The 22865-nt window shown below is 43.7% G+C and overlaps 1 protein-coding gene across 1 annotated transcript; it reads left to right on the plus strand.

Annotated features, from left to right (window-relative positions):
- Positions 1–8157: 8157 nt before the first annotated feature.
- gucy2ca (guanylate cyclase 2Ca) lies at positions 8158–22644 on the plus strand (the record flags this gene model as incomplete). The annotated part of the gene is made up of 27 exons (XM_080009019.1): positions 8158–8305; positions 9389–9501; positions 9881–9948; positions 10061–10276; positions 10513–10631; positions 10757–10853; positions 11250–11361; positions 11526–11664; positions 11779–11864; positions 11948–12065; positions 12230–12311; positions 12465–12558; positions 13101–13163; positions 13314–13385; positions 14510–14614; positions 14803–14889; positions 15082–15214; positions 16006–16143; positions 18596–18684; positions 18864–18955; positions 19072–19230; positions 19994–20186; positions 20278–20452; positions 20572–20670; positions 20865–20959; positions 22240–22316; positions 22452–22644. 27 exons carry the CDS (start codon positions 8158–8160, stop codon positions 22642–22644), a joined length of 3162 nt encoding a protein of 1053 aa, XP_079865145.1.
- Between the last annotated feature and the right edge of the window lie 221 nt (positions 22645–22865).

Raw genomic sequence — 22865 nt, forward strand, 5'->3', positions numbered from 1 at the left:
ACAACTCCTTACTTTTTTTTTTTTTTTTTTTATTATGTTAACGGTTAGTTATGTTAACGGAAATTTCGTAGCTTTCAGGATTTGACCAGTTGGCCACGCAAACGCAGATTTAATGCGGACGCCCGTGCTTTCGCGAACAGAAACAACGGAACCCATAATGGCCCTCTCAGTGGGGCGCACCGAATAGGAACGACCGATTTCCGATATCCACTGGAACGCAGCACAAGACAGAGTGGCCCTCTCTCTCATCACTCGTCTGACCTTTTACCCAGAAATGCACTGGCGACCGAGGGTCGGTGATGGTGCCCAGTGACGGTGCCCCGTGACGGTGCCCCGTGACGGTGCCCCGTGATGGTGCCCGGTGATGGTGTCCGGTGACACACCGCCTGTAAGTTCCAACCCACATCAGACTGACTATGGTTCATCAACCCTGCTTCGGGATTTCCACACGCTTATCCTCCACCTTTCCCCTCTTTGTTAATTTAATCAAGATGGAGCAACTTTCAGACTGATGAGCAATGATGGGATCCCAGCCCCCCCCCCAGAAAACCCCCCTGTTCCTATAAGGACACTGTGGATATTGTGAAGGATACAATCTCATCTATCACGGTCATGTTCTTATTCCCCAGCGGCGACCCCACACAAAAGCCTCCCACCCACCCCAGCTGTGACACAGTCCATGCTTCCCAAGTTCCCACCAGCCAACAAGGTTTTTTTTCTTGCTTATTTACTTGGGATATAAATGACCAGAGAATTTGACAACGAGGCTGAGGTTGGCTCCTGATTCGAATTTTGCAGTCCACCCTAAATGGCCGCAATAACGTTATTTGGCCTGCAGAGGACTCTATTTAGTGACTAATCTATGTCCTGCCTCGATTGAGAGATTCCTTAAATGACTAAACTGTTATACTCTTCAGAAAAATAAATCAAACAATAACCTCCAGGATTTTCAATGGAATATATAAAACAAAAATCGAAAAGATACTATGTGACAACAACCAAAAACACAACATGACAAGATGACTGTAATTAAATGAGAAAGACAAAAAGTGATTGCACATTCTGCACAATTGTCGTGACTTCACTATAGGATTTTTCATTTTGACTTTTATTATGAAAAGGACTTTTGTTATTAACCTCTGAGCATGGTATGCCGACTGCCGACATGGTATGCAATTTTTCCCTAATTGTTATGTTTTTACAGTACAGTGAAATCTCTTGTTATTCTGGATTCTGATACTGAGTAACAGTGTTTGTAATACACACGTGTCAGAGTTTCAAGACGTTTTGAAAATTAGGGGGGAGAGCCATAGAAATTAAGGAAAATTTGCAATGAGACAGTACAGTTGAGCTCATTACCGGCATAACTATATATATATATATATATATATATATATATATATATATATATATATATACAGTGCATCCGGGAAGTATTCACACCCCTTCACTTTCCCCACATTTTGTTATGTTACGGCCTTATTCCAAAATGGATTTAATTCCTTTTTTTCTCATCAATCTACACACAATACCCAATAATGACAAAGTGAAAAAGGTTTTTTAGAAATTTTTGAAAATGTATTAAAAATAAAAAACTGAAATATCACATGTACATATGTATTCACACCCTTTGCTATGACACTCAAAATTGAGCTCAGGAGCATCCTGTTTCCACGGATCATCCTTGAGAAATTTCTACAACTTGATTGGAGTCCAACTCTAGTAAATTCAATTGATCAGACATGATTTGGAAAGCCACACACCTCTCTATAAGGTCCCACTGTTGACAGTGCATGTCAGAGCAGAAATCAAGCCATGAAGTCAAAGGAATTGCCTGTAGACCTCCGAGACAGGATTGTATCGAGGCACAGATCTGGGGAAGGGTACAAAAAAGTTTCTGCAGCATCGAAGGTACCGAAGAGCACAGTGGTCTCCCGCACTCTACCTAGAGCTGGCCGCCCAGCCAAACTGAGCAATCGGGTGAGAAGAGCGTGGTCAGGGAGGTGACCAAGAACCTGATGGTCACTCTGACAGAGCTCCAGCGTTCCTCTGTGGAGATGGGAGAACCTTCCAGAAGGACAACCATCTCTGCAGCACTCCAACCACTCCAGCCTTTATGGTAGAGGGGCCAGACGGAAGCCTCTACTCAGTAAAAGGCACATGACAGCCCGCTTGGAGTTTACCAGAAGGCACTTAAAGGACTCTCAGACCATGAGGAACAAGATTCTCTGCTCTGATGAAACCAAGATTGAACTCTTTGGCCTGAATGCCAAGCGTCACGTCTGGAGGAAACCAGGCACCTCTCATCACCTGGCTAATACCATCCCTACCGTGAAGCATGGTGGTGGCAGCATCATGCTGTGGGGATGTTTTTCAGCGGCAGGAACTGGGAGACTAGTGGGGAACGATGAACGGAGTAAAGTACGGAGCGATCCTTCCAACAGGACAACGACCCAAAGCACACAGCCAAGACAACGAAAGAGTGGCTTCGGGACAAATCTGTGACTGTCCTTGAGTGGCCTAACCTTATACCTAAACTTGACCGTCTTTGACCTTATTCCTTAACCTAATCATCTCGAACATTATACCTAAACATAACAATCCCGAAACCATTACCTAAACTTAACCATCTCTAACCTTATACCCTTATTTAAATATCTCTGACTTTGTACCTCAACTCAACATCTCTCACATCTCGACTTTTCCGGTTCCGGTGAGAGCTACCACTTCCGGTTCCGGTCAGGCCTTTGCGTGTGCGTTGCTGTTGTTTGCTCCTGCTTTGGTTTTGCTGTTGTTGCTGCTGGTGTTGATGTCGCTGCTATTTCTGTTGCTGTGGTTGTTTCTGTTGTGATATTACAGTTAGAGGATCATAAGAAGGGTGTGTTTTCGGAGAGAGAGAGAGAGAGTCAAAGGGATCTCCCTCCCGAGGTCTGATTGAAAACTTGACCCGTAACTTAGGGTCGCTAATTCAAGGACCGTGACTGGATTAAGATGAGACGGTGCACACGGTTGAAATTTCCGTTTCCGGTGGGGGCTACCACTTCCGGTTCCGGCGACGTCTTTGCTGTGCTTTACTTCGTTGAGATGAGATGGTACACACTGTTGACTCAATACAGATGAGGACGTGCGCTGTTGCTGTTGCTGTTGCTGTTGCTGTTGCTGTTGCTGTTGCTGTTTTTGTTGCTGCTGTTGTCTGCTGCTGGTATTGACACTGCTGGTGTTGTCGTTGCTGCTGCTGCTGGTGCTGTTGTTGGTGCCGCTAACCTTATACCTTAACTAGTGTTGTCGTTGCTGCTGCTAACATTGTACCTAGACTTAACTCTCGCTCGCTTGTACCTTGCTGCTGCTGTTGTTGCTGCTGGTGTCGATGTTGCTGCTGCCGTTGTTGTTTCTGTGGCTGTTGTTGCTGCTCTTGTTGTTTTCTGTTGCTGTTGCTGCCACTGTGGTTGGAGTCGCTTTTATTGTTGTCTTTGTTGCTGCTGTTGTTTCAGGGGCATTCTTTTGTAATGACCGGCTGACAGCTACGTTCTCTCTTTCTTTTTTGTATTTCTTTGTGAAGCCCATTGTGTTGCCCTGGTATGAAATGCGCTCTATAAATAAAGTGTGACTTGACTTGACTTGACTTAACCTGACAGAGCTTGAGAGGATCTGCAAAGAAGAATGGGAGAAGTACCCCAAATACAGGTGTGCCAAGCTTGTAGCATCATTCCAGAGAAGACGTCTGTCATCGCTGCCGAAGGAGCTTCAACGAAGTACTGAGTTAAGGGTGTGAATACATACAGTATGTACATGCGATATTTCAGTTTTTTTAATTTGAATACATTTGCAAAATTTCTAAAAAAAATTTTTTTGCTTTGTCATTATGGGGTATAAAATGAATTTAATCCATTTTGGAATAAGGCTGTAACATAATAAAATGTGGGGAAAGTGAAGGGGTGTGAATACTTTCCGGATGCACTGTGTGTGTGTGTGTGTGTGTGTGTGTGTGTGTGTGTGTGTGTGTGTGTGTGTGTGTGTGTGTGTGTGTGTGTGTATTTTTTTTTATAAATATCTGTGTTCACGTTAAAAAAATATTGATGACTAGTCCACTAAAAAAAGACCATAATTCCTTTTTTCTTTCCTCAGGAGACAGTGCCCTCATATTTTAATATTGTCGGTTAATGATAGTTTAACAAGGGTTGGCTATCAGTCAAAAGAAAAAAAAATCGAAGTTAGCATCCCTAATAACATTTCAAAAGAAGGCATTTTATCAGCCCTGAAAAATAAATGAAAACTACTAAACATACATCGACCTTCTGGCATATACTGTATCATAATACCAGATCTTAAAAATAACAAACAATGGAAAAAAAATCCCTTTTCTTTTTCAGTAATTGCAAAATGAAACACTGTATGTGACCGTGTTCTACCAGTAATGGAACCTACACATAAATCAGCCACACTGCGTTTTACTTTATTATAATCATATCTGTATTTGACAGCCGCCATAAATCAACACTGATTGGTCCTGAACGAGCGTCAAATGCGGCGCAATTATTTTTATTTTGTCTGGGGGAAAAGCTTGGTTGAGGTGCAGTGAAAGTACACAAACTGATGCGCTTGCAAGTGTGCAACCCCTGCGGCCGGGCCTCTCGATCAGTAAACTGTGTCCTCCGCTGTCCCCAACCATTGATATTGATTTATAGGTTTGTCGTTTGTTTGTTGACATTTTTAGTGCATCATTTATTATTAGGCTACCCATCGGTATGAGGAAGGAGTTAACAGAGGGCAAACACTGACTGGCCATAAAGGGAATAATCATTATCTTAAATGTAGCCTAACTGAAACCCCCCACAGCATGAACTTAATAACCCCCCGATCGCACTGCACGTTCTCTATGAATTGAAGTAAACTCAAAAGTCCCAACTCAGCAAATTTTAATGTCTAATCGATTAACAAATATTGGATCGATTATTGAACCGCAAACCTCCAGCAGCTGTAAGTCCTGCGGCCAGTCACCCCCCCACCGCTCAACACAAGCTCTGCCCTTTTTATAACTGTATCGATTATCGCCACGTTTGAAGTACATACGCCGAAATAAACTCATTTGATCATGACGTGATATCACATTCCTGGCCCTTCCTCCTCACACCACCGACATGTTTTGGATGGTAGATTGTTTTTTGCTATATCAGAAAGATGAATTGGTGTTTAGGAACTGATGCATATTTTTATGTGGAAACCAGCTACTTGATGTAAAATCAGCCACAAAGCGAATTTAGGCCGTTTATCACTGCTAGTATGGGGTGAGGTGGCACACGCACACGAGGAGGCAAGGTGGAATTAGTCAGGAGCAGATGGAACATGTCATGAGAGGGTTTACAAGAGCACCTGCGTGATCAGGACATGCGTCAAGTGACTACGTTACAGTCAGCTGCGGTGTGTAGTTTAATATCACCTCCTTCATCCTTGCTGCTGTATTTCTCAGAACACAGGCTAAATAGTACTTTTTAGTTGATTGGGTTTCTTCTTTTGCTTCTTTTTCTTCTTCTCCTCCTCATTTCATTTCCCTTTCTTTACCATTGTGAAGAAGATGTCTGAAGGCAAACATTTCATTGCCAGTAATAACTGCTGCTGTGCGGTACTCATAGTGTGCATTTGACAAATAGATTTTGATGTAGTCGTTTGGTAGGTTTGTGTTTAGGTTTAGGCTTAGGGATGCATGATCGACCTCTGACGATACTGAAATCTGCTAACCTGGTGTTTTTGCACAATATGAATAAATGAAGCGTAGCTGGGGGAACTAGTTCTGTCAGACAACTCGACAGCACCACATGCTTCCACACCCTAATGGACCGACCTATTAAGCAGCCTACCGATCCTTCCATCCTACCCTGCCTGCTTTGCCGCCTGCGTCCACCTATTGGGCTCTTTCTTTTTTTCCAATGGGGTATTCGTGCTCATCACTCCTATATTTGTAGCTCACTAAGTATGCCTATGTTTTCTGTCCACCTCGCCGGCACCGTTGAGCAGTAGAGTGCAGATGTCAACCTTGAACAATGCTGAATAAATAAAGATCCTTTTAAAATACATCTGAAAGTTGTCTGTCAGAACACAAGTTTTCATTTCATTGCTACAAAATAACTGCTATATATATATATAGGTGTCTAAAACAAAGCTTGATTTATGACTTTATGACACTAATGATATTGCCAAAACATATTGAACATATTAAACATTTTGAACATGTGATAATGGTACATAACAAAAGTATTGGCACCCTCTTTTCAAACATTTTTCAAGTCCTTCCATTGACAAATAGCAGTAGATATTAATTCATCATTATATTGGTACAATATATTGGGTGTGATTATGATACGGGCCAATGCCGATAACGCATTAATTTAGAAAGGATCTTCTGACACTGATAACATGTGCACCGCTAGTTTAGGTATAGCAACGTGTGTGTGTGTGTGTGTGTGTGTGTGTGTGTGTGTGTGTGTGTGTGTGTGTGTGTGTGTGTGTGTGGGTGTGTGTGTGTCTGCCTGGGTTTTAGGAATAGGTCAAGGTTTATTTAAAAGCAGACTTAGTATCTGCTTTAATGCTGAGTGTAAAATGTTGATGTAGTCTTGCGTCCAATCTCACCAACCAGTTGCAATGGAATTGTTGTGGTTCATGGCTGTTCCATACTGTTTACTCCGCCTGGACAAACACTTCAGTTGTACCGAGACAGAAGCACATCATGCTGAAGCCTACCATGCTAAAGTACCATCAGAGCGACACAGAGGTGTGTGTTTATTCAGGACCTTTTACGACCCGCTGAGATGTTGACCAGGCAGGAAGCCCGTTGTTTGCGAGTGCTCTTATTTCGGTGCACGTCAGAAGGTGTTGCAAACTCTATGTCAATGGAACCTTTGAGCAGTTCATTGTTATCAGATTGCGGTCCACTGCCATTGAGTAAAAAATAGGTTATTTTTGTATCGTTGTATGGCCCTTTGGTCTGTGATGATCTTGTTCCTTTATTCCCGGTGTAACCCTGTAACAGGGTGCAGGGTTATAACCACATGTCATTTTACGGTTGGTGTCTGTGATTTTAGCTACGTAGATGTGAGTTAAAGACTTAAAATAATCACTTCTTAAGTTCAGGCCGTGTGATTTGAATCGATGACAACAGAGTAATAGTTGTATCATCCGGGTGGGTGGGTGAATTACATTTTACAGAAGGAGGAGATGCCAGTTTATACCCAGCTACGACATTTATGGGCTCCATCTACCCTGCTTTTATAACAGACAATATTTATCAGCTCCCAACAAAGCCTTTACTTTTATGGCCTATGGTGACCTTCGCTCCCCTCTCAAGCTTTCCCTTCTGCTTTCAGCCTCTGGCACCTTCTAGACTGCATAAGAAACAAGCAGTGAATGGCATACTTTTGTATCCGCGTAGGTTCTCACTAGTTCCTTGTTGACGGCAACTTATGAGGGTAACTTTCAGGACAACATGTGAAATCGTTATCGCTATGACTCGTCAATTGTTGTGGGAAAAGTAAAATAGCCTCCCAATAACAAATAAAACTAGGTGTATGCGGAAATGAAATAAGACCAAGTATTGAATGGCGTTTGCCACAAGTGTGTGTGTACCAAAAACTTTACTGAGGTATAATACGCAAACAGGTGTTGTCCGCGACTGTCGTGATTCTTTGAATGGGGAGTCAGTTCACTTGGAGCGTGGGAGTCCTGTCCTTCCTCCCTCCCCTTCCGCCTGCACACACAGTGTCTTCTGACAGTTGTTCATTAACGTGTAGAGGACAGGGGGATGCGGACGAGCACTTCTTGGGCTGGAGCCATTGTATACTACGCCAGACAGATTTGAAACCGACCTCGCTGTGTATCCAGTGGCTTGGATCCAATAACCACGAGGATTTTAATTTTTTCATCGCAAGAGTAATTAAGAGTGGTCGGCGTCTGCGTTCTCACTTTTGTTTTTACGCGTTGTGGGGAAAAAAAACCCGAAGGGACAAATGTAAAACTCCAAATTCCGCATTTTCTCCTCTAAGGGAATATTCATGACCTCTAGGAATACAACTTTGGGGCGAAAGAGATATTTTAGCTATCACAATGTCCAAAGCTCACTGTTTACTATATCTGGGAGTCCTGACTGGAATGGCGGTTGCCAGTCAGATGCTGGATCGGTGTTTGTCATCCAACCGGACTTACACCATGAACGTTGTGCTTCTGGAGGACAACACCTACGAATGGAGTCTGCGCTTTGTCAAGGCAGCTGTGAAGAACGCAATTGAGACCGACAGGAAATGCAACGTTGCTGCAGGTAAGGGGTAAACCGAGTTCTCATGAATTTATTGAGTTTCTGTGTCGACAAAAACGCGAAACCCTGATTCTTATTCTATTGCAGGGGTTTCAAACACATCGCACCCGTAGGCGGTAACTTTGACACCCTTAATGTGGTCACATCTTTAAAGACGGCAATGATTTACTAACTAATTGAGTAAAGTGAAGACATTATTTCTACAGTTTATAAGTAATTAATATGAGAAAGAGCATCAAAAATTTAAAACTGGGCGCTTGTTTTTTTGAGGTTTTTTTTAGAAGGTTATAGAGAGTCAGTCAGAAGTTTCCCGTGGTTTCTCCCTCTGCTAGTGCTAGACCTTTCTGTGTTTTCTCTGTATTGGACAGAGCCAATTTCACTAAGATCTATTTTGTAGTATTTTCGATTCTTCTCTTCAAAGTCTCACATAGAAATTATTTTTCAAATGACGAAGATTCCAAAGAGGCAAAAAATCCTCAAGTGGTTTCATCAGAACAGAGAAACATGTGCTCCTGTCAAAGTGTAATGCTTTGTTCTGTGTCCTGATACGCACATTTAATTTTTGGAATGGTGTGTGTTAGGCGGCGGGGGTGGGGGGTGAGGGGTGGGGCGGGAGTGACACTGCCCTCTACGAGTAGCTACCTTCGCCACATCCAATTTCCATTGAAATCACAGCACTTCAAGGTCTTAACCTTGTGGATGACAATGCAACGACAGTGATCAAGAAGGAAAGATCGACATTGTTAGGGTGAACGTCTTTCACAGTGGTTTGATGTGTTTTGGTTTAGCATGAAATACAATGCATAGGGCCACCCATTTTCTGAGAGACACCATATCCTTAATTTGATTAATTGCCCCTATTCAATACATATCCCATAGAGTTGCTCAGTCACAGCAAATCAGCCTAATTTGGAAAGGTTGTTTTTTTAAATCACAGTTGTACAGCGGTTTCAAAGGACCACATTTAGAAGTTAATTTGGACCATTGGAACCACCAACCCTCTTGCCTAATCTCAAATTAATAACTCAAACAGATTAATGGGTTCATTTTATTCCTAACTCTTATCTTTTCTTTCCATTGTACAAGGTTTAAACTTCACCTTGACGGCCAACTACTACGGCTTCAACACAAGCCTCTTCAGGCGGCAGGGCTGTGGAAGCAGCACCTGCGAAGGAGTGGAGATCCTGAAGATGCTGCACGTGAGTGCGTTTTGAAGCAGCCCACGCAGTGGACATAACATAGTCAAAACCGCAATTCATCACATCTTCTGGGATAATGCATCAATTGTTTTATAAGGGATGTTTGGATTATGCTGTAACAAAAAGGTTTATGTAGATTGTAGATTGTGTATGTTAAGCAGAGATTGCTATTGAGTTTACACACTGTTGAATTGGCTGTAGGAGCCCATGACTAACAGTGTGACGACCTCAGTCCTCGCACCGCAAGAACTGCTGGTTGACGGGGTTCCCCGGGTGAATTCCATTAACTAATGCTGGGGTACAAAGCCAGTCAAAGTCAGAACCAGTTATTCTGACCATCCCATGAAAGAACGACTGCATGAGGTGTCTTGTTCCGTAGAATAACGGTGAAGTCGGCTGCATCATGCTGGGCCCCTCCTGCACTTACGCAACCTTCCAGTTGGTAGAGTAAGTACCTCCCATCATACGTGTACATCCCATGAGTTTACACTTCTTAAACGTCTCACTTGGTTGGGTGTTGTCAGCGCTGACCTTTTGACGTTCTGGTTGTCTCCCTCAGTGAGGAGGTGGGTCTGACCCTCAGCATACCGATCATCTCCGCCGGGAGCTTTGGCCTGTCGTGTAACTACCAGCAAAAACTTACCCGCCTCCTGCCACCGGCCCGCAAGATCTCTGACTTCTTCATCCACTTCTTGAAGGAGGAAGCACCCTTTAAGAAACCTTGGGAGCACGTGTACGTGTACAAGAAAACCAACACCACAGAGGACTGCTTCTGGTGAGCGAGGATGCAGTGGGAGGTCCCTCAAAAAACGGAAACTTCAGCTTCCTCCATCTCTGGAATCCAAAAAAAAACGTTATGTCTTATGTCTGAACGGTTATTTACACTGTATTTCTCACTAAGCTGGGAAGCTCCAGCCACCTGGGACCTTGAGCAGGAATAAGCTGGCGAAGAGACCGGAGGGACGGTCATTCACAATTAATTGGGATTGTATTCCCTGTGCGTTTGTGTAGGTACATCAACGCCTTGGAAGCGTCCTCCGCCAACTTTGCGACAAACACGACGAGACAGATGGTGCGTGGGGAGCAGGAGCTTAAGGACACCCTTGAGTTGGAAATAAGACACAGCAACAGTAGGTTTCCATTTGACCTGCTCCTCTTTTAGCAGCAAGAAAAAAGCAATGTTGTCTGCATACCCAAAAAATGCTTCACATGCACTGTTCATACTGTTGCTGTTTTTTAATACACTGTCACACAGTTTTCATTCTGTGCGGAAATCCGAATGACATCGCGTCAATAAAGAGCATGACCGATATTGATGGGGACATCCTATTCATACTCCTTGACATTTACAAGTAAGCGGCGCCCCCGAATTCCACTTTCCACACAAACAGCTCTGTAAGTTTCATAGAGTTTAAGTTTTGAAGAACTTTAAAGGATAATTCAGGTAATTTTCCTTTCTCTTCCAACTACGGCAGTCGTCCGTGATGCAAACACGATGGGATGCTTCGGAATCTACTGTGTATATTGAAGCATTTGATTAAATTTTGGATCACATTATGGATGTATAGAAAGACGGCAAGACATGAAAATGTCCCGGTCGGAAAAAATAGTCAGAATTATCCTTTTAAACAAAGATAAGACGTAGATGCTATGTAATATAGAAAATGTTGTGGTTTTTGTCCAATAACCTCTCCGCTGTCGTAATGACTCTATAGTGTTACTGTGACACCAACTTCCCTTTTTACCAGCCCGGAGTACTACATCAACACAACGTCCAAACCCGACATGGAGGACGTCCTGGTGGTCACGCTGCCGCAGAGAAACTATAAATACAATTCAACCTCGGAATTCAATGACACCGTGAGTCACTTTTTAAAAGAAACAAAAGGAGCTCGGAAAATATCCCCCGATTTCTCCTCCTCTCGCCTCCCTCTTGTCCACTGGCTTTCCTGTTCGTATTTGTACGGTAAAAAAAAAAATCAGTTGTTTCGCTCTTTTCTTCCTTTGTTCCCGGTGACAAACAGATAAACGACTATGTGGCCGGGTATCACGACGGGGCGCTGCTGTTTGGCCACGTGCTCCGGCAGAGGATGCTGGCTCAGCAGCGCGGCGGGCAAAGCCCGTCCGTTGACGACAACCCCTTTGGAAGCATCTCCTTCGACGGTAGGACCGCTGCTGTCCATCAGCTCTGACATGAAGCGCGGCACCGCGGCTGTTTATTTCCGTATTTCGCTTTCAGTTCAAATGTAATGGTAATATATGACGTGACATTTTAAGGAATGGGCGGGAGTTATGTGCTGGATGAGTTCGGGGACAGAGACGTCAACTTCTCTGTGCTCTACACGTCCAAGGACACCCAGAAGGTTTGTCCAATCGGCAGTAGCGGGCAGAGACGGATAAACGAACAATAGAGTGACCTTTTTTGTATTTTCACCTCCTTTTCCAGTACCAAACCCTGTTTGTGTTCGACACGTCTCTGAATAAAACCAGAGTGATTGATGAAAGCCCTGCCCTCATATGGAAGGGCGGGGTTTTACCAGATGACTTGCCAGACAATCTCAGAGGTAAACGCTCTTGATATGAAATGTCGCCGTTTTGCAATTCCACTGATATGAGTTTAGACTCAGCTGTTAATGTCAAGGCTAGGTCCTCAATGCTTGTGAAAGAGCATTGAATTACTGAAGCCATTGTAGGTATTATAAAAAGATATATATGTCTATGTTTCCAGGCCCAAGTTTGCAGGACATCATTGTAATAGTTCTGAGCGTCAGTGTAGTCGTGGTGACAGCCATCGCCCTCATCTTCTACAGGTAGACCCACACATCCAGTAATATCACATTTATAGTTTATAATATTGGGTCAACTGTGTGTGTGTGTGTGTGTGTGTGTGTGTGTGTGTGTGGCTTCTCTGTATAACTCGTGTATGCTTGTCTGTGTGCTCGGCATGCGTTGGCTGATACCAGACAGAACAGGAAGGAGCGTCTGAACCACAAGAAGTGGTCCCACATCCACCCCAACCTGATTGGTCCGCTGGACGAGAAGGAGGTGTCCCTGAAGGTGAGCCGCAGCCGTTCCGGGCCAATCAGAAACCTCCCGCTGATCACTCAGCATCTTAGATCATCGATGAAAGAGGAGACGAAGGCTGACACGAGATAAGGGGAGATAAGTTCAAGTTCAAGTTCAAGAGATTATTGTCACATACATATGCATATGCAGTGAAATGTCATGACACCCGGTGATTACGCACAAGCTCTACAAGCTCTAAAAATACTAAACAGGCGGGATAAAAGTGTTAGTTGAGACGAGAGATTGTGAAACGTGAGGGGCTGTGACACGGGGTAAGATTCAGTCGGGAGAAGTGTGAAGAAAAAGCAGAATGGGATGACATGGTGATATTAATCTTTCTACCGTTTTAATTGCCTCAGCACAGTTCAGGACCTTACGAGTCAGAGGAGTGATGCATTGGGCTGTCAATCATCAATTTGCGACATTGTTTGAAAGCAAGGCGTGGTGTACTTGTGTTCATAGTACACGTGCGTGTGTTTTGCACCCGACAATGTGTCCCTGTGTGCATTTATGTGTGTACCGGTGTGTAACAGATTGATGAGGATAAGAGGAGGGACAGCACGTACCACACCCACCGGGGCCGCTATGACAAAAAGGTATCGCTACAGATTATGAAAATGAATTATTTACAATAGAAAAAAAAAGCTTTTGCAACGATTACAATAAAATAATACATAAACATGATTGCTTGAAAAGCATAAAAAATGCGTTCTCCGCTTTGACGCTTGTATCTGTTTGACCTGCAGCCGGTAATCTTGAAAGAACTGAAGAACACGGATGGAAATTTCAACGAGCATCAGAAATTTGAGCTGAACACAGTAAGGCCGAGTGTGGAATTCTTTCCTGTTGTTGCCATAGATTCTGTGAATTCCTACAAGCGTTTGAGTCCAGTGTTTTGGGAAATTAGCTTTTTGTCTATCTTACCCAGATTCAGACGGGAAGGTCAATAGCAATTGACCGAGATAGCTGCAGGCTGTATGCTACCCTAACTGTAAGCGCAGTACAAGGCTGCAGGGGGAATGGACTATCTCTTATGAAATACACCTTCCAGCATCTCAAAAGCAGAATTATTTAAGTGATGCGTGCAGCCTGTACCACAGTTAGCATGCAGCCTGTATTTATCTCTCATATTATCTGCCACTACACTTCCATATGTTCATCTTATGGACAAAATTATCAAGCAAAATGTCTGCTGCAGTTCAGTTTGACATTGTATTTATTTTACATTTTTTTACCTGTGCTGTCAGCGTGCTGGGCATACCAAACAGAGTCTGCAAGTGGAGTTCAACTTTCATCTGCAATGCAACTCTTTATTAATTCTTAAATCATCAAAAACTGCTGCAATAACTCTATCCTGTGACAGCTGTGGCAATAAATGAGGGAGGAAAGGAGAGGGATGTAATCAGGGGGGGTGTGTGTGCGTGCGTGCGTGCGTGCGTGCGTGCGTGCGTGCATCTGTGTGTTGACAGTTTGCCTTGAGCGGCAAAATATGTAGAGCCTGCTTGGGCTAAGCCCTTGATGTCTTTGCATCCTAACAACGCCCCCAGTGGGTGCTCAATCCAAAAATTCCACAGTTGTCTGGTGGCCATTGGTTACTGTGCCACTTCTTCTTTCTTGTTGAGTTCCACATGCCTTTCCAAGTTCCTCTTTCATGCAGGTGGCTCTTCCTGTTAATCACGGGCCGCCAAGGCTTCCTTGTCATAATTAGGATCCTTTATCTTTCTTGCCATGAATGAGAAAGTCAAGTTCTCAACAGATAAAGATAAGGTAGTGTGAATCATATCACCTTTGATCACTTTGAGAAGGAAATGTGCAATAGATGTCATTACTCAGATATTGCTTTTAAAACTAAGGTCCTCGAAGCACCTAAACAGACGGCAGACTTGAATTAGTTACCGTAGTGATATAAATAGTATTTTCATTGCTCACCTCCCTCTTTCAGCTCCTGCGTATCGACTACTGCAACCTGACCAAGTTCTACGGCACAGTGAAGTTTGAATATGGCGTCTTTGGGGTTTTTGAGCTCTGTGAGCGAGGCTCCCTCAGGGTAAGAGAGCTTGGATGAGAAGCCTTTTCTGGTTTCATGACCACGACCTCTTGACATAATGCGACATGTGAAGTTTTTTTTAATGACATTTTGACAAGCGGCTGAAAATAAATCAATGACTACGATGACTTTACGATGACGAAAGTTTTTTAAATGTATTTATTTAGTTTTATTCCTTTGCTTTACAGCATGTTCTCAATGACCGAATCTCCTACCCTGATGAAACCTTTATGGACATGGAGTTCAAGATATCAGTAATGTACGACATAGCAAAGGTATGAATATCCTACATAAATATAAATGGTATATACTTATTTTCTGGGAGTGAAACAACGTGTATCTGAAGGGACTCAAAACCTGAATCTTCTGCTGTCCATAGACACTCCCTCTTAGATTCCCTACTCTATGTCACTGTGCCAACACGTGTGTTCTCTAACTCCTCCCCTGCCTTGTTGCCCCTGCTACAGGGACTATCATACCTTCACTCCAGTAGCATTGAGGCCCACGGTCGCCTCAAATCCACCAACTGTGTGGTGGACAACCGCATGGTGGTCAAGATCACGGACTTTGGCTGCCACACCATCCTCAGTCCAGCCAGAGGTGAGACTCTCAGAGCTCCATGTTGTCTGTGAAGTCAATTATTCATCTAAAACAACAAGGACACCGGAGTCTCACCTTGGGCTCTCTTTCAATTGATGATTGCATCAATGTGCCATAAAAGCACAATAGCCTAAATCCTAACCTTAAAAAAGGAACGTATTTGATTAGATTAGATTCAACTAATTGTCATTGCTCAGAGTACAAGTACTGAGGCAACAAAATACATTTCTCTGCATTTTACCATCCTAGTAACTGACGTACCTGTAGATACTACCAATTTGGGCATTATCAAAACAAGACACGGGGGTACTGTGACAAGTATGACACATTTATCCACTCCCGGATGTATTTATGATGTTTAAGTCTGGTTTTGTGTACATTGTATATTTAAATTATTACTCCAAGAGGAACAGTTTAACTCAATACAAGGTACTATTTTGGTGTATTTTACTTTAACTGGGTATATTATTTTGCAGTTATTTCCTTGCTCACATGTGGGCAGCTTGGAAATACAGCTGGCCACAGCTTGAGAAGGGATCCTCAGTGATTCAGTGAGAAGTGATTCCCGACCTGGGGTGCCCGGCCCCTACAGGTGGTCGCCAAGACCGCAGGCGATGTTTCCTAATAGTCGTAGAGATAGAAGTAGAAAAAAGTGTTACACAACTGGGGAACCAGGTTTGGGAAAACCTCTGCACTAGAGTAATGTTGATATAAATCCAAATCCGTTGGTCGGTCCTTAGGAGTAGTTACTGCATAATTTCTTTCTGTTATGTGTGTCCTCTCCCCTCCAGACCTGTGGACAGCCCCTGAGCATCTTCGTGAACAGGGAGTTTCTCAGAAAGGCGATGTCTACAGCTACGCCATCATCGCCCATGAGATTGTAATGAGACAAATCCCTTTCTACACAGCGTTTTGCTCTGACCGTGCAGGTAGGATGTTCGTTCATATTTTCACGTCATGAATTTGTGTAATTATGTCATTTTCAATTGTTTTCTCCTATAATTTCCTCGTTCTTGTCCGTTCTTTACATTTCTACGGATCCCACCGGTGACATTGGCGGGAAAAATATTATTGCGTGGCCACAAGTTAGTAATGCGTGGCCGCTGGCTGCAAGTCTGTAACTCGTGGCCACCAGAAAACTTGTGGCCGCGAGTTAGTAAGGCGTGGGAATGAGATGATTAAGTCGTGGCCATGAGTTAACAAGGCGTGGGAACATGACTAAATTGCGGTCACGTTTTAATACCACATGGCCACAAGATAGGGAATCTGTTATTTCATTTTATTTGAATCTTGTGATGAATTATAATAATATCTTGCAATATCTTGCAATCTCTTGCGGTTAAGTACGGTGCCATCCAGAGCTGCCAAGTCTTATGGTTTGACCGTGAGACTCATGCATATCAACCAGCTCACACACCACACATTGTATTTCCCACACTGAGGATCCCAAAATAAGTGAAAATTGTTTTTGCTTTATTATTATTTTTTTTTTACAGAGGCCTATACACCAATCAGCCACAACATTGAAACCACCAATAATAACCACTAATATTGTGTAGGTCCGCATGGTGCCGCCAAAACATCTCTGACCCATCGAGGCATGGACTCCACAAGACCTCTGAAGGTGTCCTGTGGTATCTGGCGCTAAGACGTTAGCAGCAGATCCTTTAAGTCTTGTAGTTGTGAGGTGGGGCCTCCATGGATCGGCCTTGCTGTTCTAGCACATCCCACAGATGCTCCATCGGATCGGACCCTAACCCTGGCCATCCACATGATGTAGAAGAAAACGTGATTCAAGAAGGTGGCCTGGTTTCCACGTTCTTCCATTGCTCCGTAGTCCAGTTCTTGTGCTCACGTGCCCATTATAGGCACTTTCTGTGGTGGACAGGGGTCAGCATGGACACTTTGACAGGTGTGCGGCTACACAGCCCCATACGCAGAAAGCTGTGATGCACTGTGTGTTCTGACACCTTTCTATCAGAGCAGCATTAACATTTTCAGCAATTTGTGCTACAGTAGCTCTTTTTGGGATCGGACCACATGGGCTAGACTGTGCACCCCACATGCATCAATGAGTGAATGGGTGCCCATGACCTCGTTGCCAGTTTACCAGTTGTCCCTCCTTGGACCATTTTTGGTCAGTACTAACCACTGCATACTGGGAACACCCCACAAGACCTGTTGTTTTGGAGATGCTCTGTCCCAGTCGTCTAGCTATCACAATTTGACCCTTGTTAAAGTGGTTCAGATCCTTACGCTCGACAATATTTCCTGTTTCCAGCACATCAACTTCAAGAACTGATTGTTCACTTGCTGCCTCATATATCCCTCCCCTTGACAGGTGCCACTGGAACGAGATGAGCAATGTTATTCCCTTCACCTGCAGTGGTTTTAATGTTGTGGTTGATCAGTGTATATTTCCTCACTGGCGCTTGCTTGGTGCCCGTCACTGTTCTCTTGAATGGGAGATCCTTTCCGCACACACGTTACGTGCCCACGTGCAATCATGCTTGTACCCCCTTGTGATATCACTCCGAACTTTTGGTGAAAATTGGCAGCCCTGGTCAATACTAAAATTCACTTAATTCGGCTGGGTTGAAACGCAAACAATATGCGAACGTTGGTCAAAGTCGTCGACTTCATCAAGCAGGAGATGGAAGGACTTTGGAAAATACAATTCGGCAGCCCCCGCCGGCGTTTCTATACTGACGGTGTATACAGGTGAGAACAGCATAGACTCTATGCAGGTCACGTAGACTGAATCTCCTCTGATAACCACCCCCCCCCCCCCGCCCCACCCTCCCGTCTGAGCGAGATGAGGACCATGTGATGGTATATCAATGTCATTACTGTGAAGTGGTAGTTCCCATTTCCCTAGCCAACTGAAGTAACGTTAACACAGCAATCCAGATCCTTTATTCATTGCGACAACAAAACGGACACCCACCTCGCAGCTTCCTCATGCTGTTTAATCTCATATTGAAAGTTGTGACCATGCAATAATAAAGTTGTGACCACGACTTAATTATCTCATTCACAAGTTTTACTAACTCGTAGCCACACATGACTAACTTGTGGCCACGCAATAATATTTTTCCCCCCAATGTCACCAGCGGGGGGCTCTGTACATTTCTGTCCTCTTCGAGTGCTGGAAATGAAACTGACGATGGAATAATAGTGTACAGCACCTCCTGCTCGCAGTTGTGTGTAACCACCATACACATAGTCACCATAACTGATTAAAGATTGTTTGTTGTCTGTATTTACCAAGTCAAAGAGCTTGGTAAATTTAGCTTTAAATTGCCCTCCTACCTACAGGGCTGGACATAATAAAAATAACATTTTGCCTCATTAGAATTTGTTCTCAATTCTGTTTCTCAGAGAAGTTGTACAGAGTGCAGAACCCCAGTGAGCTGGGCGTCTTCAGACCTGACCTGCCCTTTGAGGGAGCGTCGGAGTGTGAGTCGGAGGTGAGAGCGGTTCCTTGTAACAATGTGGACATTTTCTGTTCTCAACACATAGACTTGTGTGCATATCTGCCAAGCGTCTTTAAAGTTATGCATGTGCACACAATCAATTCCCATACAGGAAAACCTGTTCGACATATTTTAAAGAGTTTTTTTGTGTTTGTGTGGACCTGCAAATCTAGTTGTACATGCTACAAAAGATCTGCTGGGATGAGGACCCAGAACGACGACCAGACTTTAAGAAAATAGAGGGAATTCTGGGAAAGATTTTCAGGTACGTCAGCAACCTGGGAGTTGGTGAAACACTGTCCCTCTCACCACATTAATCATTGTATTCATTTTGTGTAACTTTGGAGCTGTGTCAAAGTTCCATCTTTCTGTTTAACCCAGTAACCTGCACAACCAGGCCAGCGAGACGTACATGGACAATCTGATCCGTCGTCTGCAGATGTACTCCAGGAATCTAGAGTATTTGGTGGAAGAGAGAACCTCCCTGTACAAGGCTGAGAGGGACAGGGCTGACCTGCTCAACTTCATGCTGCTGCCGGGGTACGTGAGCCTCCACATGGATTCATATACTTTAAGAATCAGAAACCGTTTATTCCGCCAGGTATATTTACATACACTAGAATTGGTTCTGGTGAGGTCTGATGCGTTACACTGCGGCTTATTCGCATGAAAAAAAGATGCTTAACAGTCCGAAAAAAAACGGAAATTAAATGTAACAAAAAAGTGAAGTAAAATAAAAATGAATTGTCAAATATATAGAAATAGCAAAAAAAAAAAAAAACAGAAATACTCAGATATATAAAAATATTCCATATGCGATCCGCAGGCTATACATGATAAATTATCGTTATAGATATATACTGTAGGGTATACATTATAAATATAAATTATTATAACTATGTGCTTACTAGTTTATTAGAGTATACAGTGTAATACCAGTGTTATTACATATACCGTATATTGATGCAAGTTAACAGAAGATAACACTTTAGCAGCACAAAGTTGAAAAATGGTAAAAGTAACAAAAAAAAGGACACTCCCATAAATACCCAGACTTGGACTGGTCTTTCACTCCTCAGCCCTCCCTTACATCAATGAAAAATAACCTATTTTAGGACTGAAAAATAAGGTAGAAAAGGCAGAGCGTCTGTTGCCTCCCCAGTTAAGTATATGTACGTTTTTCATGTTTCATTAACGTTTCATTACGTTTCATTAACGTTACATTTAGTTAGTTCATTCATCAACATTTCATGAAGCCATCAGTTCCGACAGAGCCATCCTGTCACCTGCCCTGTCTCCCCAGGCCCGTGGTGCGTTCTCTGAAGGAGACGGGGAGTGTGGAGCCGGAGCTGTTTGAGGAGGTGAGCGTGTATTTCAGCGACATCGTGGGCTTCACCACCCTCTGCCACTACAGCACGCCCATGGAGGTGGTCGACATGCTCAACGACATCTACAAGAACTTCGACGGCATCCTCGACCACCATGACGTCTACAAGGTGCTCTAGTGTGAGGAGCGGGGAGATCGCAGGCGGCTCAAAGTCTTAAGTTCAATTGATTCACTCGAATCCCTTCGTGTTTCTGTGTCAGGTGGAGACTATCGGGGATGCGTACATGGTGGCTTCGGGGCTACCCAAGAGGAATGGGAACAGACACGCGGTGGACATCGCCCACATGGCCCTGGACATCCTGTCCTTTGTAGGGACCTTCCAGCTGCAACACCTGCCGGGCATCCCACTGTGGATCCGCATCGGGGTGCACTCAGGTACTGTGCAACGTCCACATCTTGGCAAGCTTGAGACATTTTCATTCAATTCATTTTCAAAATTAGATTGTTTCATGGGTGCAGGTCCCATGTCTGAAATTGTGTTTGTTTGTCTGTAGGTCCGTGTGCAGCAGGAGTGGTAGGGAACAAAATGCCTCGCTACTGTCTCTTTGGAGATACAGTCAATACAGCCTCACGCATGGAGTCCACAGGCCTGCGTAAGACACACACACACACGCACACACAAAATGCTGGAGGTCAAACACACTTGTTCTTGATCTAAAGCCATTCTGCCTTTTCCACATTTCCTACAAAAACCTCTTACGGATTTCCATCATTCTATCATTCCTTATCATATTTGCAACCATCTGTCTTGTGAGGACAGATGACATTTCTCGTATTTACGTTCCAGCGCTGAGGATCCATGTCAGCCAGTCCACCATCAACATCTTGCAGCGGACGGACTGCCAGTTTGAGTACGAACAAAGAGGGGAGACTTACCTCAAGGTTAGATGAGCTTTGGTGTTTCGGCTTCTTGTGAAAGCGTTGTAAACTATTCTAGCTAAGTATAAACCTATTGATTCCCCCATATGCAACAGAAATATACACAGATCAGCCACAACATTAAAACCACTGACAGGTGAAGTGAATATCATCTTGTTCCAGTGGCACCTGTCAAGGGGTGAGATATATGAGGCAGCAAGTGAACAATCAGTTCTTGAAGTTGATGTGTTGAAAACAGGAAAAATTGGCAAGCATAAGGATCTCAGCCACCGTGACTAGGGTCATATTGTGATGGCGAGACGACTGGGTCAGTCTCCAAATCGGCATATCTTGTGGGGTGTTCAGTGTTCAGTACCTACCCTGGACACCAAAAGTGGTCCAAAGAAGAACAACCGGTGAACAGGCTCATTGATGCGCGGGGGGAGCAAAGTCTGATCCCACAGAGGAGCTACTTTAACACAAATTGCTGAAAAAGTTAATGCTTATATGATAGAAAGGTGTCAGAACACACAGTGCATCACAGCTTGCTGTGTATGGGGCTACGTAGCGGCAGACCAGTCAGAGTGTCCCCTGTCCACCGCTGAAAGCGCCTACAATGGGCACTTGAGTATTGGAACTGAACCATGGAGCAATGGAAGAAGGTGGCCTGATCTGATGAATCACGTTTGCGTCCATGGTCGCGTCCTGGTGCCAGATACCACAGGACACCTTCAGAGGTCTTGTGGAGTCCATGCCTTGATGGGTCAGAGCTGTTTTGGCGGCATAAGGTGGACCTACACAATATTAGTGGTTATTAGTGGTGGTTTTAATGTTGTGGCTGATTGGTGTATTTTTCTTGTATGGATACCAAATATGGACATTTTCCTTTTTTAGGATATAGGATATTTTGGGATATAAAGAGATTACACGGATGTTGTGAAATTTTTGTCATCTCCATATTAATTTAAAAAATAAAATATTAAATTTGCTGTATGTAGAGCATCTAGCATTTATTTCTGCTTTTCATATATTATAAAAATCATAACCATCTATTTTCAAAAAATATATAATTTCACAATGTATTTGAAATAAATCTGAAGGATAGAAAAAATGTACATCATATTTGTTTTATATATATTCTTGAAAAAAAATCTGCAACAAAAATATGGAAACCTTTCATATATTTTTTTGTATATGTTCAAATTCATATTTTTTTTAGATTTGTCATTATATTAAAGGCACTAACTATCAAGCTCATGTGAAACGCCTTAACGCACCGTGTCTGGTACTCTGATACTCAACAGGGTAAAGGCAAAGAGATGACATACTGGTTAACAGGCGTGACGGGGGCAAAATACAACCTGCCAACACCTCCAACAGCGTAAGTTCAAAGTCAGGATTCGGGAGGATTCAATAACTTCGAAGAGACGGCAATAGTTCAGTAGCCTTAATATGGGTGTGAAGGACATATTTTCCTTCCCAGCTTGCCCCATGTTGTGTTCACTCTTCGTGTCAGGGAGAACTTCCAGCGGCTGCAGCAGGACCTGGCTGAGAAGATCATGTTGAGCCTAGAGAAGCGCAGCGCCAGCAGCGACAGCTTCGAGAAGAGGAAGACGCTGTCCACCCGTGTGCGTCGGAGGGAGACCAACAGCAGCCTGCCAGAGTACTTCCACCTGGCCGTCACAGACAGCCCCAGCACCTACCTGTGAAGGGAAGTTCTTCCACTTTGGTGCCCCCCGCCCCCACCACCCACCACAATATTCCTCTTCGGGTGCAGCGACACCTTACCACCAGTAGTAAAAGGACTTCTTGTGAAGTCTCGAGCTGTAATGTAGACATGACCAGACACCGCCATGAAGACGGTTCACTGTCAAAAACGTTGGCAATTCAAATTACCTATATGCAGCTACGGTGAGTGTGCGGTGTTTCT

Source organism: Zeus faber (assembly GCF_960531495.2).
Source record: "Zeus faber genome assembly, chromosome: 11".
NCBI lineage: Eukaryota > Metazoa > Chordata > Actinopteri > Zeiformes > Zeidae > Zeus > Zeus faber.